General features: G+C 42.7%; 1 protein-coding gene across 29 annotated transcripts in view; it reads right to left on the minus strand.

Annotated features, from left to right (window-relative positions):
- The window catches only part of dst (dystonin), a 568493-nt gene that overhangs the window by 269120 nt on the left and 281671 nt on the right, over positions 1-17702 (minus strand). For 16 of the 29 annotated variants that reach the window (XM_078541804.1, XM_078541802.1, XM_078541805.1 and 13 more), the window contains 10 exons: positions 17489-17672; positions 16206-16363; positions 14356-14531; positions 14032-14170; positions 13031-13224; positions 12543-12699; positions 11460-11543; positions 9901-10008; positions 7116-7214; positions 1805-4522 (listed from right to left, as the gene is read on the minus strand). In XM_078541804.1, coding sequence (XP_078397930.1) covers positions 1805-4522; positions 7116-7214; positions 9901-10008; positions 11460-11543; positions 12543-12699; positions 13031-13224; positions 14032-14170; positions 14356-14531; positions 16206-16363; positions 17489-17672 — 4017 coding nt within the window. The remainder of the gene's footprint in view (positions 1-1804; positions 4523-7115; positions 7215-9900; positions 10009-11459; positions 11544-12542; positions 12700-13030; positions 13225-14031; positions 14171-14355; positions 14532-16205; positions 16364-17488; positions 17673-17702) is intronic. The other 13 variants (XM_078541812.1, XM_078541821.1, XM_078541818.1 and 10 more) reach the window with 1 other exon arrangement.

Consider the following 17702-nt stretch of genomic DNA (forward strand, 5'->3'; position numbering starts at 1 on the left):
CCCGGAAACCTTTTCCTCTACAAACAAAATTAAGTGCTCAGTCAGATATAAGTGGGGGTGGACTGCGTAATTTAGAATTTTGTGAATTGTTCATTCATAAAATGAGAAAATTCTACATACTTACAGAAGCGTTCTTAGTAAACAGGCAAACTCCAGAGGAACCACCACTGCCATTAAGCTATGCCCCATCACCTTTTGCAAAAAGCCTCAGGAAAAGTGTTTTGTTATTGTTAAATATGGCAAGAACCTCCACCAGAGAAAAACAGCAGCACAAGAACGTTTTGGGCACTTTGGTAAAAGCAGGAAAACAGAAAGAATGCATTTAAACAATAGAACTCCTTTAATATTGTGGGCAATATACCCTGTATATCAACTGTGTGCAACCCTGATTAGATATTTTGTTTTTTATTTATTCCCAGGATGAGAGCATCACTGACAAGGCCAGCATTAATTGTCCACACCTAATTGCCCATGAGAAGGTGCTGGTGAGCCATATTTGTGAACTGCTGCAGTCCATCTTGTGTATGTACGCCCACAATGCTGTCTGAGAGTGTTTCAGGATTTTGACCCAGCGACAATGAAGGAATGGTGGTACATGTCCCACACTTCAACACACAAGAATTGTATAGGGTGTGTAAAGTTGTTTTTGTGTGTGGAATAGCTCTTATAGGAAGTTTACAAGCAGCTCTTACCTGAACCTGTTACTGTTTCCAATCGGGGGAAAATAGTCACAACCTAGTAAAGTACCATCAGCACTGTACCCTTGATACGTTGACACCTACTCTGAATGAATGCAGATCTCTCTTTTATCCCCACAAACATTGTGAGACTTTCTACTCCTTCTGACCATGACAAAAAGGCATTTTATCATAAATATCATAATCATACATAGCCAACATTTGGTTTGTAAAATCCATTGAATATTTTTTCTGCGTTCTTGACACCAGTGTTACAATGGATGGCGTCCCATACAATTGGGTGATCAGACCTACACATCACTCAGTACAACGCAGCACACCAGACCGCAAGCCACAAACACTTGGAACAGCCTATGCATCAACTGTGCCCAAAGGTCATTGAAATCTGGACTCTTTGGAAGTGAAGGCAACTCCTGAAAAGTGGCCCACCCATTTTAGGCAGGCACTCCACAAGACAACAGAAATAAAATATTACCTTTGCTCCCTGGGCGTTCCTCTCCACCTATTTGGGCTATCCTTCACAGATGGACTTCCATTTTGGTCTCCACAGGCCCATGTATAAGGCAGTTCTGTCCCCTGCTATGTCTACCCGCAAGGGTCCAATAGCTTTACTAGCAGCCAGTGGCCCTTTAACAGCTGCCTGTCTACAACAGCCCCTGCAGCACTTCCAGTACACAATGTGCTAAGCACTGAGAGGACCACAAAACAATGTTAACTAACGTTGCTTTATCGATCAGCTACTTGGGGCAGGAATTTCCACCCCTGCCCGCCGCCGGGATTGTCCAGCCCGCTGCCGGGATTGTCCAGCCCGCCGCCGGGATTGTCCAGCCCGCCGCCGGGATTGTCCAGCCCGCCGAAAGTCAATGGGCTTTTGGCTGGGCTGCCGAATCTCCCGCAAGTCCCATCAAAAATCCCTGCCTTAGTCACAAAGTACCCGATAAGCTAAAAACAGATTGTGTACTCCACTTATTATGTTGATGAAAGGAATTGCTCACAACTAATGAAACCTACCTTAAAAATGTTATCTTGTCTGACCTCAAGGGCTCTGGAACAACAGTTTAGATTGCCTTACACAGATCAGATGGATTTCAGTAACAAACACATACCTCTTCAACTTGTCTTGGGAAACTTCCACTTTTGCCATTGCATCTGGGCCTATTTTTCAGGCTGTATTCCATTTCACAACATTCTTCCATCATTTGCCATTTCAACAATGCCGGCACTCTGACCACCTCCTGCTGGGCGCTTCCATCCACTTCACAACACACATCCACTTCAGCGCTCAATTCCATTGGTGCTTCCTGATTTCTCGGAGACTCTCTTTGGGGTCCAGTTGTGCCTTCCCCCTGATCCATCCCGTCAGGAGCTCCTTGCGTTCTCGGGCTTTGCTGGCTTCTGACAGGGTGCACTGGGTCTGCCGACGCCGGCAGGTTCTGGAGGTGCCCCACTGGCTTGGTTTCACTTTGTTTGGATTGAGCTGGCCTATCGCTGTCTACCTCCATCACTTTTTCACCAGCATTCCTCTCAGGCTGTATGACCATGCCGTTTTTATCAGTGGCAGTGGATGGGGCAACCTTCACCTCGCCAGTCTTTGGCGGTTCACACATGATGCTGTCGGCAAGTTCCTCCTGCAGTTTCTCCTTTTTAATCTGGAAATTCCTACCTTGATAAACGTGCTGTGATGTCACGCTTCTTTCTTGAATGTCCATGGTGCAGTCCTGAATTAAAAGCTTGGATTTAGGGAAGTGTTCTTCATGCAGCTGAATCTGATCTTCCACAGTTGGCTCCACACTAAATTTAGACCCTTCAACAGCCCACTGGTTACCTTCACTGCAAACTGACTGGCCATTAGGAACCATTTCAATTGTAGCTTGCAAAATGGAGTCGCTGGATTTCGCTCTCCCATTCTCGTTACTCTTGGGTTTTTTAATCTTCGTTCTGCCTTCAGCACTTCCTCCTAATTCTTCCTCGCTTTCACCAGATTCAAGTGGTGTCTCAGCAATCTCAAACCCATGGCAATTCACTGCTGCAAATACGTCAGGTCTAACTTCCGCGAAATGAGGTTTCGCAGTGGAACTGTTTTCCTTCATGCGTTTCACTTGTTCTGGAATCTTCTTCCACGTGCTCCCAAACTGGGCAATCCCATTACATGCATCTCCCAATTCTTCAGCATGGCAAACAGGTATGTGTTTATGAAGGCCATCAACACATTCATCGAATGGAATGGGTCGGCTGACATAGTCAGCGTCTGATAACTCATGTCTCCGAGGTGGTACAATGCCTGCAGGTTTGGAGAAAGAGTCAGTTTGATCAGTGCCTTTGAGCATCTCATATTTGCCTTCAGCGTCTGGCGCCAATGAAATAGATTCTTTATCTTCTAATGTCCTTGTGACTCCCTTCAAGGAAACTTGGTGAACTAAACTCTTCACCATGTCTCCCCCAGCCATTTCCTCAGCTCCGCTCTGCTTTCTCACGTCTGCTCCCTGCTCAGAATTTTGTTCAAATGCCAATTGGTCAGACTTAACCAGACATATTGGTTTGTTCACAAGTGGTGAGTAAAATTCCAAATCTGTTGGATTTGCCAACAAATATTTGTCTTCAACAGCTGGCCTCACATTTACTAACAACTCCTCCACATGCTGCAAACCCTCCTCCACATAACCCTGTAGCCCTTCACTGTGCTGGGCTGCTCCATCCAGCTTCATTTTAAGGTTGTCTGACTGTCGTTCTTTCCAAGCATGCAGAATCCCACGGGGCACAGAATTGGTCTTCTCCTCCACAGCTGGCTTGTGTGTTCTCAGCCCATGAGCTGAGAAGTAAACGGTTTCCTCTTTCAGAATTTCTGACCTTCCATCTTGTATGAAGCTTGCACGCCCTTCCTCCAGCAATTTTCCAGGTTTTATCATGGGATGAAAGTCATGTAGGTTTTCATCGGTATCAGCGCCAGTGGGGTCCGTACATTGCCATTTAATCTCATTCTGCTGCATTTGACGAGTTGGCTCCTCTCGTTCCTTATATTCGGTTTGTGGTGAAGTTACTTGTTGGGCTGAAGCACTGTCTTCGGTTTTATGCATTGGCTCTCCCATCAGATTTGCATTCTGGTCTTCTACATGAGTTCTATGTTCTAGGACTGGATTCTGTCCAGGACAGCTATTTGTGACGTCCCCAGGGTTGCCCAGGTTTTCTGTACTGAGTTGTCCTACCTCCATTCTGTATGATCCTTGGACATTTGGGCATGATGCATCTATTTCTTCACTGGCTGATTCACTAGCAATTTCAGTACCATGCCATGTTAGGATATTGGACTGCGTCTGATCTCCAAGCTCTTCTGCTTGCCAATCTTCCCCTTGAGCAACAAATGTACCATCCAAGGATCTTGCGGCCCCCAAAGGAACAAATGGTTTGTCCTTTCTTTCCTCTTCACTTTGTGACTTTTCCTTGTCATGGCCAGCTTTCTCCCCCTCATCATCATGCACTGCCTCCTTTGCAAAGCATGGATTTTGGAGTAGAAGCTGCCCTCTCTCTGGTTCAAGTTTGGACACACTCTCCCAACCGTCTCTATCAGATATATCGTTTGACCCTCTCTCACGGTGGAACGATTTCTTCAGGGCTATCACTCGCCTTGTAGTTTTGTCATCTTTTTCTGCAGCTTCATTGCTCAAGCATTGGCCTTCCCTTCCCTCTGTTTGGGTCTGCAGAGACTCCACACCCATTCCCAGATAGGCTCCCTTTCCTTCACCCAATGCCGCTTCAATCCAGCCTCCTGCTCGGTCAGACTCAGCAGCATCCTTCACTAGACAGTCCTTCACATCTTCAGCTGAACTCTAAGCGTAACAGTACAGGTCGGCATTAATATTACACTCTTTACACAAGTGGCGGCGTTGATTCTTTGAAAGGAAATCAATTTGGAGAAGGGGTAGGCTGAGAGGACCCTCTAGATTAATCATTGTCCAGCCAGACTGGTAACAGAGCAGAGAGAGATTTATTGACTGATTTCAAGGAGCATTTCATTGATGGTTTCGGAATATCAAAAATCGATTCTCCAATCATGGAGGAGAAAACAAATCAACTACAGCACCAAGATAGATCATTTAACCTTATACTGCCAACTCGGGGTTTAGTCAATTCAGGGGAAGTGCTCATCCTAAATGTATAAGCCGAATTAATAACTGATCATTTTAGGGTTTACATTAACTGTCAATGACCATCTGTTAATATAACTAAGTTGAAGTGTCATCCCAACAAGTTGGCAGTGATGAGATTAACAAAATGAAGGAAATCACCACACAAAGTGAAAATGATTTGGAATGCAGCTGTATTGGTTGGATACACATACACACACACACACAACAAACACACACACACACACAACAAACACACACACACACACACAACAAACACACACACACAACAAACACACACACACACACACACAACAAACACACACACACACACACAACAAACACACACACACACACAACAAACACACACACACATACACACACACACACACACACACACACATACACACACAACAAACACACACACACATACACACACACACACACACACACACACACACACACACACAACAAACACACACACACACCTCAGCTTTAGCCTGTTTATTATGCAGTGCCTTGGCAATAGGTTCCATTTTTCAGACTGCACCAATTCAAAGTGCATATGTCTTTTCGCAAATGGCAAACGTGTATGTGAAATTGGTCTCAGTATTTAAAGTGAGTGCAATCAGAGATACAAAGAATAATAGGTGGATGAGTGTGCATTATAGAAAGAGGGAGGAATCAATAAAAGCTGACAGCAGTTCCTTAATATTACTGCTCGTCTTTTTAAAATTCAAATTATACATCGCAGAGTATCAAAGACTCAGATTATTTTACATATCTCAATATTGGTCAAATGTAAAGGTTTGCAATCTTTGAATAAAATGTTATAAATACTTAGACTGCACGTAATGATTTCTGTACAAAAGGCCAGTTTTAAGCCCTGTACCAAATAAAAATAGGACAAGAATTGGCCAGATTTATTTCAAAGACCCAGCAGTAATCACAAATAAATACTGTCCCACAGTAGCTAGTAGTAATGTAGCACCTGCTCTCATTGCTAATAGTTGTGGCACAATCACAGATTCTGTGCAAAGCTCCCCGCTTCCCTTTGGTAAGAGACATCTGCCAGCACTTGAAGCACCGCCACCAATACTTGATGCGAAAGAATTCGGAAAGGCAGTTATCACCATTAATGACAGCAGGTGGCAGCAGCGCACCAGTAACATAACATTCTGAACACAGAGCTCACATCACAAGTTACTAACACCATCATTTCACCCACTCAATAGTGCCCCCAAACCCCACCCACACATCCCCCATTACTAAATCCAATTCTTTCTGGAATTATTTCATATCCATCACGCTATATGGGATGGCGTTCCATACATTGATCGCTATTATTGTAAAGAACTCCATGATACCAGCCCTAAATTTTACTGAATCTGATCCCATGTCCCCTCGTGCTGAAATAGTATTTTGGATTTACATAATCCAGCCATTGCTCAGAACCTTCTTGCAATCTAGATATAAAACATCACTGAAGTGCCCTGGCCATTATTTATCCTTCACTTAATATCAATGGAACAGATTATCTGGTTGATGCTGCTTGTGGGATCTTCCTGTGTTTTTTTTTACATTACAACAGTGATTACACTTTAAAATACTCCCATTGGCTGTAAAGCACTTTGGGACATCCTGTATCTGTGAGAGGCACTATAGAAATGCAACTGTTTTTTTTTTATTCACTTCCTCTCTCAGGCTGGATGGATAATTACTTGCAATGCCTGCTACACTTTTTCCAGTTCTACTAGTTAACTTATCTTCCAATTCTGACCAGACCAAGGGCTGTACCAGTCTTTTCACAGGTGTGGGCTAACTTGTTCTTTCCGCTATTTCCAGCATCTTCAGTTCTTTCTATTTGCGTGTCAGGCTGTAAGTTGCCCCTCCTGTGGAGTTCCCCAAGTCATGTCTTTGCATAGCTTGTATCTTTTATAGTCCAGAAGGAGCGCAAGACAGACCAACCTCTCCCAGTCTCACACCCTCAAGCCAATGCTCCTCTCAAGCTGGCTGCTGTAATCCATGCAAAAATAGCCTTGGTGACAGTTCTCCCTGAATTCCTCCCCTTGCCACCCACGGCAAAAGGCCTGAAATCTCTTTCAGTAACTAAGCAGGTAGGATCAAATCTATCCAATATCCCAGCCATGCCCTGGTACATGGCCATGAGTGTCTAAAAAGCCTGAGTACTCACTCTCTCTTTCTCTCCCTTATGAACTCAATCCTATTACACCCAATTTGCGGCTTTGGGAAATTGAACACCATTCATAGGATATTAATTTGTTGAAGTTCTTACCCCTTCCTCCTCTGATCTTTTTAAAGCATCGCTGGCAAACTTCACATACTGGGTCATCAGGGTCACCAAGGCCGTGTAGCGTGTGCGCAGGTCCATAAACTACAGCAGAGACACAAAGGGAAGTGGGACCAAGGTTAGCACAAGGCCCTGCATTTTACCCATCACACACTATGAGTACTTTAGAAAGACACCCATCTGGTGCGAGCTGTAAGGGAATTGTCACAAGGTTATGCCTTTTATTTTTATTTTTGAAAACCTAACTTTTCAACTGACTGGAAATTTTGCAATTTTAAATGAGACAGAACAAAATTTGAAATGGGATAGAACAAACTATTTAGAAATGCAAGGCTGCCTTCCAAGGGGAAGGTGAAAAAGCAAACAGGACATGCTCGGGGGAGGGTGAAGAGAGGGACATTTCCTATAATTCAAAGACCTGTCGAAACTCGCCACTGTCGAAGGAACAGACATTAAAATGCAAAGTGCTGGATATTGGAACAATGGCTGCCATAGATAGACCCAGCCAAAAACCCTTAGAAATACACATCGGATGCTCTGTCTCTGTCTGTCTCTCTTTTGGAACAGGTGTATTACCCAGCTCAGAAGCCAACATTACTAGAAATCTACCAGCAAACCGAGATCGCGTAAAAATTGCAACATCTTCTACATCTGACCACATCCACGAAACCAAATATTCCAAATCAGCTGCAACATTTAAAAATCTACGCCTCAAGGGCACGTAACTGTATTTCCTTTTAACAATTTTTATTGGATTCTAACTTCCCTTATCTCTGATACATGTGTGGGCCCCAATGACTGTGTTAGGACCAAATACCTGATGTTGCGTTTTTATTATTTTTCTCCGGTTTAGTGGTTAACTAATTTGTTCTTTCTTTGACTCAAGAAAACCTTGTTTGTTTGGCTCCTTATTGCTCAATGCATAAACAGTTAAATACATTTGGATTCAGAAAAGGCATATCTTCATGGAAAAGAAACTTTAACCTTTGCTGTGAGCAACCAAGGAGGTTGAATAGGGGGGAGCCAGTTCACTCCTTTTCACCTGGTCATAACAGAATGGTTAATTCTTCCAGCTTTTGCCTGCTGAGTGAGTTTGTGTGAGGAGGCTGGGAAAGTCAGCTTTGTTCACCAGGCAGAGATTTCAGCTGATAAGCATTCAGCTACAAGCTCTTTTTGCCTTGGCAACTGTCTTCCCCCATATTAAGCCCTCCAAGGAGACATCTGCACAGGCATGTGATAATTCATCCAAACAAATGATTTGATTGGCAAATCAGTCACGATGAAGGCCCTGGTAAGATGTATGGGGAGGTGACTCTTCCTAAGACTGAATTCCAGTTAATTGGATGAGGCAAGATGAAAACATGTGGAATCTCACATAGCCAGAGTGAGAGAAAAGTATAAAAAGAGAGGGGATAAAATAGATATGTTAGAATCCAACAAAGTTTGGTCAACCATTCCCAAATGGCTTGTGCCCTGTGAGGTGGTGAATTCTCCAGCAATTCATTTTTACCCTAAGTGTCTGAAGTTTATGCATAATTATTAGTAACTATCACTGTATGTGTAATTGTTATTAGTAACATGATCACTTTATATGTAAAATTATTAGTATTTGTATAATTGTTGCCAATAATGGATTTCATTGTATTCTTAATTCCTATGAAAGCCTTTACACATTATTATCATATGGAAAAACTTATGACCTGATATGTAAAAACATCCATTCTCTAAACAGCAAACTCTAATTAGCCAACTGTCCAATTGTCCATATCAGGCAGCGACAAACAAGGACTGCTGTAGATATACTGGGAGTCCTCAGGGCATCATAACATTGACCTTATTCTGCGAAGCAACACTTCTGTTCTAGAGTCAGAAATAACAAAACTCTTTCAAGATCGCTGCCCTGTTCATTGCAAAATAAACTTTTGCCCAAAGCCCTTCTATTTTGAAATGCATCTGCCCATGTTCTCTCAACATTTCTTTATATAGAATCAAACAGCAGAGAGAGAGAGAGGTCATTCTGTCCATTGTATCTATGTCTTTGAAAAAGCTACCCACTAGAAAGTCAGGCCACTGCTTTGCTCCCTCTCCATAGCTCTACAATATTTTCCCCCCAAGTTTATATATCCAATTCCTGTTTGATAGTTAATATAGAATCTTATGACTCTTCTTCAGAGCTAAGGAGAAGTAAAGATGTGGTGAAATTTATACTGTTTAAGGGGGGTGGAGTAGGTGAAGCTGGATAGAAGGCAAGTGATAGGTGGAGGCAGAGGAGAGATTGCCAGAGATGTCATGAGCAAAAGGACAAAGGGGGCCGATGGTGGCATTAGGGTCAGAAAGCAGAATACGATGATAGCAGGGTGATGATGTGATGATTAACAGCTCTTTGTCCTTTTGTTTATGACATCTTTGGCAATCTCTCCTTTGCCTCTGCCTAACACTAGCCTTCTATCCAGCTTCACCTGCTCCACCCCCCCTTAAACAGTATAAGTTTCATCATATCTTCACTTCTTTTTAGCTCTGAAGAAGAGTCATACGGACTCGAAACGTTAATTGTTTTTCTTCTCTCCACAGATGCTGTTAGACCTGCTGAGTTTTTCCAGTATTTTCTGTTTTTGTTTCTGTTGACTCTTTCTCTCTCCACAGATGATGCCAGACCTGCTGAGTATTTCCGGCGCTCTTGCTTGTACTCAGTTTAACTTTCTCTGTTCTAAGGAGAAAACATTTTAGAATCTTCATATTTAATAAGATTTATAAAGTTAATATTTGCCACCTCTTGCACAATGGCATCTGAAGAGCTCTGCATTCTGCGCCTTTTGACTGGGGACTTCTGCTGGGAGTCGACCATGGCTTTGTAGGTCATCAGCTGAAGCTCATATTCCTGTGAGCGGAGGAAGACACAACTGATCGTTATTGTGTTATTGACCCATTCAAAGCACTGTCAACAAAACCCCACCAAGAAGTACCAGTAGTATTGCTCATGCTTCATACTTCTTCGAAACCTCAGTAGCTCCACCAACCATAAAAGAAGCCAACTATTGAGCAGTAGTGCATTCTTAATATTCAATAGGTATCAGCCATGGTTCATTGGTAGCACTCGAGCCTTAGAGTCAGAAGTTTGTGGGTTTAAGTCTCACAATAGAAACATGAGCATATAATCCAGGCTGACACTCCCAGGTGCTTTACTAAGGGAATGTTAGGATCAGGAGGCCATCCAGCTCCTTGGGCTTGTTTCACCAGTTAGATCATGGCTGATCTGTCCATTTCAATTCACCCGCTTTTACCCCATATTCCCTGATATTCTATCGACTCCAGCATCCACAGGGTATGGTTGGTGGGGGATTGGGGGCAGGGGGAAACAGTTCCACATTTCTGCTACTCTGTCTGAAAAAGTGCTTCCTGATTTCACTCCCGAACACCCTAGCTCAAATGTTAAGATTACGACCTCTTGTTCTCGATTCCCCCACCACAAGTTTTGCCATCTCGACTCTAGTGCACCCTTTCAACATTTTAAGTACTCCCATCAGTTCACCCTCCTTTACTTAATGGAATACAAGAAAACTCTATGCAACCTGGTCTCATAATTTAATAACTTCTTTCCTCCCCCTCACACCCTGGATTCATTCTGCTGAGTCTGCACAGTTCCCCCTCAAGACCAATATATCCTCGCTGAGGTGTGGCGCGGTGCCGAGGACTGAACGCAGCTCTCTGGCTGGGGTCTGCGCAAGGCTCTGTACAACAAATATTCAGCATTAGTTCATTTGTCAGCATTCATCAATGAGATTCCTATTTGGGTGAAGGTTGTTTTATAAATCACAAAAGCCTCAAAAGGTACTGTTTAATCAGAGAAAGACACTGGAAGAGATCATGACCAGCCTTGAACGAACTGACAACTGTAGAGCCATAGAATGATATATCATAGAAAGAGGCCATTCAGCCCATTGTGTGTGTCCTGGCTCTTTGGTAAAGCTGTTCAATTCATCCCATTCCCTCTGCTCTTTTCCAATGTAGGATTTTTACCCTTCTTGCATTTATCCAATTCTTCATATGGGAATTGAAGTTGCTATTGAATCTGCTTACGCCACCCTTTCAGGTATTGCATTCCAGATCATAACAACTCAACTGTGGCAAAACAATTCTCCTCGTCTCACCTCTGGTTCTTTACCCAATTACCTAAAATCTATATCCTCTGGTTACCCACCAACCCGTAACTGAAATCTGTTTCCCTTCATTAATTCTGTCAAAACACTGCACAATTTAAATAAAAAAACCACTTAAAATTATTTAAAATGAAATAAAACTATCTGACTCCAATTGAATTTCCCACCTTACCTTTACAGCAGAGGAATATTCGTCGGAGTATTTCTGACATTCGTCCATTCTGCCCTGTTTCATCTCAACTTGCGAAGCCAATACCTGGAACAAAACAAGAATAATTGAACTCATCAGGCCTTTTGAACTTCTTCTCAATTTTATTGAATGGTTGCTTCAGAGATGTCTTCCATATATTCTACGCTGATAGGCCTTTCAACAAATTTGTTCATAAGACTTGACGGCCCAACATTTACAATTGTAACTTCAAACACTTTGGTCAGTTCACATTATCATCACTATTTTAAACCTCTTGGAAGATTCAGATCAGCATTGGCGGCAAGGGGGAAAAAAAATCATGCATTCAGAATGTTATCTTGGCAGTTTAAGAAAAACATTTCATGGGATGCTACAAAGCCAGCATTTATTGCCCATCCCTAATTGCACCTGAGGTGGTGGTGGTGGTGAGCTGCCTTCTTGAACCACTGCAGTCCATGTAGTGTAGGTACACCCACAGTGCTGTTAGGGAGGGAGTTCCAGGATTTTGAACCAGCGAGGGGGGATAGCGATATATTTCCAAGGCAGGATGGTGTCTGACTTGGAGGGGAACTCGCAAGTAGTTTTAAGGCTTGGAAGGTGCTATCGAAGAAGGTGTTTGCTGATAAGAGAAGGGTCCAGCACTGAACCTCCTCTCCCTTGGCAGGTGTGGGAAATGGGGCATATGGAAGAATTCTTTCTCCTGGCCTCACATACTTCTGCTCACGGTTTAGCCTGTGGACGTGAGGCCAGTGGTAGCCTGAGGCTCATCGGGATCAAGTATTTTCAGAATCAGTTTGCTTGTGAATATCATTATCTCAAAACAAAAAGACTTCCGTGACAAATAATACAAAGGGACAGAAAAATGTCTCAGAATTTGCTGGGTCAGGGTGGAATACCCCATTAGTTAAGGGTTAACCTCTCCATTATTTTGGCACCAAATTCTGGCCCATAAGGTTCATGTCTTCATATTGAATTATGTTCATTATGCCCTCTTAAGAGCAACAAGTGTCCATTGCTCATACATTATTACTGTAACCCAGTGTGAATCATTAGCAAGTGAGTTACCTTTTGTTGGTTAAGTTCATCAGCAAGGATGTCTTCTGGCTGGCGTTCTTGCATCTTCTGTTGCATGGCTTCCATTTCTTGGATCCACTGATCAAGATCGTTGTAACAGTCTCTGTACCAATTCAGAGATATGCTAATGCTCTCAAGCTCGTGCAGCCTGAAAGCAGAGAAGAAAGCATTCTAACCCTTGACTAGTGACTTTGTCTCTTCATTATTATTGCATCCCAATCCTCCCCTCGCTATAATTCAAGTTGAGTAGCGATCAATCCTGGTTCTAATGTTTGATATAATGATATGTTCCATATTGGTTTGTTTCAGCACCAGCCCACAGTTATCAGCCTACAGAATAGTGGCATTGTTACCCAATGCCCTGCAACATTTATACATGAAATGAGTTCTACTTATGGGGGGCCCCATTCCTCTCCCAGTAATAGGTTCATCCAGCATTCACTTGTTTTGGGGGACATGCAGTGAGAAATGATACAGACCTGTTGTCAATTTGGGAATGGATGTTCTCCCATCTCTCAGCCAATTGAACTGCCTTTTCCTTGTGCCAGTCCATGTCCATGTCCCGCTCGTTGTGTGCCCTCAGCATGCGTTCACTGACGGCCTTTCCTTTCTGAAGTTCATCTTCTAATGAATGGAAGACAACGCGCCTCTCATCCACTTCAGTTCGCCATTGCTGTTAAGGGAAGAAGTGTAGGAGGGTGAGAGTGTGTAAGGACTGAATTCTCCAGAAAAAAAATGGATGAGGGCTGACCTGAGAAAGATTGTTACAACTATGAGGAGGTTCGATTGGCTAAACGCAGAGAACATTTCTACTTGTGGGGGAAGCCAAAACCAGGAGTGATAAATGTAACATAAATAAATCCAATAGGAGAATCAGGGGAAACTTTTGTGCCCTTTTAAAACTTATTTTACAGATCTGGGTGTAGCTGGCTAGACCAGCATTTATTGCCCATCCCTAACTGCCTTTCAGAAGGCAGTGGTGAGCTGCTTTCTTGAACCACTGCAGTCCATGTGGTGCAAGTACACCCACAGTGCTGTAAGGGAGGGGGGTTCCAGGATTTTCATCCCGCAACAGTGAAGGAAGAGTGATATGGTCCCAAGTCACAATGGTGAGTGACTTGGAGGGGAATTTGCAGGTGGTGGTGTTCCCACACATCTGCTGCCCTTGTCCTCCTAGGTGGTAGAAGTCACAGGTTTGGAAGATGCTGTCAAAGGAATGGTGAGAATGTGGAACTCCCTAACACATGGAGAGGTTTAAGCAGTTGCATAGATACATTTAAAGGGAAGCTAGATAAGTACATGAGGGAGAAAGGAATGGACAGATATGTTGATAAGATTAAATGAAATGAAGAGTGGTGGAAGGAGGTTTGTGCAGAGAATAAACACCAGCATGGACCAATTGGGCTGAATGTGGTAGAATGTATGTAATTCTATGTAAGCCTTTCTAAATATTGAGATTTAAGAGGAAAATCTTCGTTACCTTCAGTATATTCTGGAGAGAATGAATAGCCTCTGTGTCAGGTGGTACTGCATCTTCCTCACCCAGTTTAGTTTCATACTGCTTAACAAGAGCCTCTGCTTCCTGGGTATTTTTAACAATCAAATTGACAGTCTTTAACCTGCAGTTGGAAACAAAGGTTACTTTAAGCTTCTTCCATTAACTAAGATAACATTGCAAGAGTCCCCAAGTGGTCTGTAATTTACAGGTTTCACTGTATCGGTTACATTTCAACCAAAATATACATACAAACTATTGCATTCTTATTCACTGAGAAAGATCCATTTATAAAGACTGATTCCTTACTTATCCAAATAAATGGAGGATAACGAATATACTTGATTGAGATTCTGAAGCACCACATTCAGCTCTGTGCGTAGGGTTGGGGCTGAAGATGAAGAGGCTTGTCCAAAAAATTTGTCACACTTTGCAGTCACTTTCTCCAGATCCACAATAAGCACCTCCAGTTCGCTCTTCAATTTCTGGTGAGAGAAAGATGCTGGAGCATTCAGCATGGTACGGTGATGTAGTGGTCATATTTCTCCTCACTTCTGTCCTAAAAGGGCAACCCCTAATTTTAAAACAGTGCCCCCTAGTTCTGGACTCACCCACAAGGGGAAACATCCCTTCCACATCCACCTTGTTAATACCGTTCAGGATTTTATATACCTCAATTAAGTCACCCCTCACTCTTCTAAACTCCAGTGGAAACAAGCCTAGTCTGTCTAACCTTTCCTCATAAGACAACCCACTTATTCCAGGTATTAATCTAGTAAACCTCCTCTCAATTGTCTCTAATGCACTTCCATCCTTCCTTAATTAAGGAGACCAAAACTGCACACAATATTTGAGGTGTGGTCTCACCAATGCCCTGTATAACGGAAGCATAGCATCCTTACTTTTATGTTCAATTCCTCTCGTAATAAAGGATAGCATTCCATTAGCCTTCTTAATTACTTGCTGTACCTGCATACTAACATTTTGTGACTCATGCGCTAGATCTCTCTGCAACTTGGAATTCTGGAACCGTTCTCCGGTTAAGTGATGCTCTCTTTTTTATCTCCCTGCCAAAGTGAACCATTTCACATTTTCCCACATTATACTCCATCTGTCAGATTTTTGCCCACTCACTCAACCTATCTATATCCGTCTGCAAACTCCTTATGTCCTCCTTAAAATATACTTTCCTACCTATCTTTGTGTCAAATACAAATTTAGCTACCATGCCTTCACTCCCCGCATTGAAATCATTAATATAACTTGTAAAAAGTTGATGTCCCAGCACAGACCCCTGCAGGACTCCACTCATCGCATCCTGCCAATCAGAAAAAGACCCATTTATACATGCACTTTGTTTCCTGTTAGTTAGCCAATCTTCTATCCATGCTAATATGTTACCCCCTACACCATGAGCTTTCATTTTCCGTAATAACCTTTGATATGGCACCTTATCAAATGCCTTCTGAAAATCCAAGTATAGCATGTCTACAGGCTCCCTTTTATCCACAGCGCATGTTGTGCCTTCAAAGAACTCCAATAAATTGCTTAAACATAATTTCCCTTTCACAAAACCATGTTGACTCTTCCCGATGATTTTGAGTTTCCCCAATTGCCCAGCTATAACTTCTAACACCTTTCCCACTAAAGGTGTCAAGCTAACTGGCCTATAGTTTCCTGTTTTCTGCCTCCCTCCCTTCTCGAATAAAGGGGTTCAAATCCCACTGTGATAGTCTGAGAATTTGAATTCAGCTTAATGAAAAAAAAATATCTAGGTAAAAGGCTGGTATCACTAAAAATTGATCATATTGATTATCATAAAAACCCAACTGCTTCCCTAATGTCCTTATCCAGTCTGAGCAAGTATGTGACTCCAGTTCCACACCAATGCGGTTGAAGCTTAACTTCCTTCAGGTGTGGTCTAGTCATCTCTCCGGTTATATCAACTATGAAATTGGCTACAATAGCTGGCCTTGCCACCAAAAACCACATCCCAAGGTTGAACTTCTTTCAAAAAACATTCTACTATGCTCCAATGGAAATTTAGAATAGAATTACTTTGAACAGTAATTCTAATGTTTATTGAGGTATTAAAAAAATGCTTTTCAGGGATGGAATTTAAAATACAGGGGATGGGGGTGGGGTTTTCTTAAACTGACCTCTTGCTCGGAGATTCTTTGCACGCTCTCCTGTAGATCATCTCGTTCCAGCGGTGTGCGGATTTGACGAATTAGTCGCTTCTCACAGTTCTCCACACGAAGTCGAATGTTCCGTACCTCTGAGTTGAACCGATTGCAAGCAGATTCCTCTTGCTCCTCTGGTTTAATGGGAAGAGATCAAAACGTTTGAATGTACAATCTCTTGCTAAAAAGGGGAAAGGTCATCAGGCCTCCAAACTCATTCATTTCTTACTAAAGGCACGAGACGGTGGCAATATGGTAATGTCGCTGGACTAGTAATCCAGAGGCCCAAGCTAACGGTTTGGGGTCATGGGTTCAAATCCCACTACCCATTGAATATAAATTCAACGAATAAATCTGGAATATAAAGTTAGTCTCAGTAATGGCAACCATGAGAGCCATCACTGATTGTCATAAAAACTCATCCGGTTCACTAACATCCTTCAGGGAAGGAAATCGGTCATCCTTACCTGGTCTGGCCTACATGTGACTCCAGATCCACAGCAATGTAATTGACTCTTAACTGCCCTCTGAAATGGCCTAGCAAGCCATGCAAGGGCAATTAGGAATGGGCAGCAAATGTTGGCCTTGCCAACGAAGAAAGAATAAAGAAATAAAACAAAGCTTTTTTACCCTTAGCCCCCATCCTTTCATTCTCCAGAAACATATTCAAGTTCTGCTCAATCCTGATTACACCATTCACTTCAATCACCTTTCCTAAAAGTTATTGTTACTATTTATGTTTCCTTCAGTGAAAACATACCGTGCGAGTTTCAAAACACGTATACCCTCAAGGTATTCAAACTTTTTGCAACCATGAGCAATTTGTTTGGGCAAATTCAACTTAAAAGCCAATTTCCAAATATAATTTGCATCCAGAATGTGTTCCCGTCTGTTGTGGATGCTGATTCTGCTCGTCTTCAATAGGGAGCTGAATGGGGCAGTGATAGCATCATATAGAAGACAAGTGTCTTTAACAATAACATCTGGTCCACTCGATTCCAGGAGAGGAATTTGTTGAATGTCTTAGGGCAGGTGTGGGGAAAAGCATAGTTTCACGATTACCTGGATTTTCCAATATCCTCAAGTTGTGAGGAGTGGGAACAGTCATTTGAAAATCAGAATGACTGCACCTCGAGTGTAGTTTCCAACAGGTGAGAATCTCTTCACCTCCTGCCTTTCTAGGCTCTAGCCTTCTACAACCCATTTGAATGAAACATACACACTTTGACATTTTTACTGGCACCATCCTGTTCCGTTACCTCTTTCAGCTGATTTGAGCAGATCTTCATAATACTGCTTGCAGAACTTGACTTCTCTCTCGAGCTGGTTGCCATCATTGGCCAAGAAGACCTCAGACTCCTGACTAACTTCCAAGAAGTCCTTGAGGTGCTCTTGAAGACTGCTTAGCACCTGCTGGTGTTCCCCAGGTAGCATGGTCTTTATCTGTGCAAAGAAAGCATAGTGTGAAGACCA

Source organism: Cetorhinus maximus, chromosome 5 (genome assembly GCF_964194155.1).
Source record: "Cetorhinus maximus chromosome 5, sCetMax3.hap1.1, whole genome shotgun sequence".
Lineage (NCBI taxonomy): Eukaryota > Metazoa > Chordata > Chondrichthyes > Lamniformes > Cetorhinidae > Cetorhinus > Cetorhinus maximus.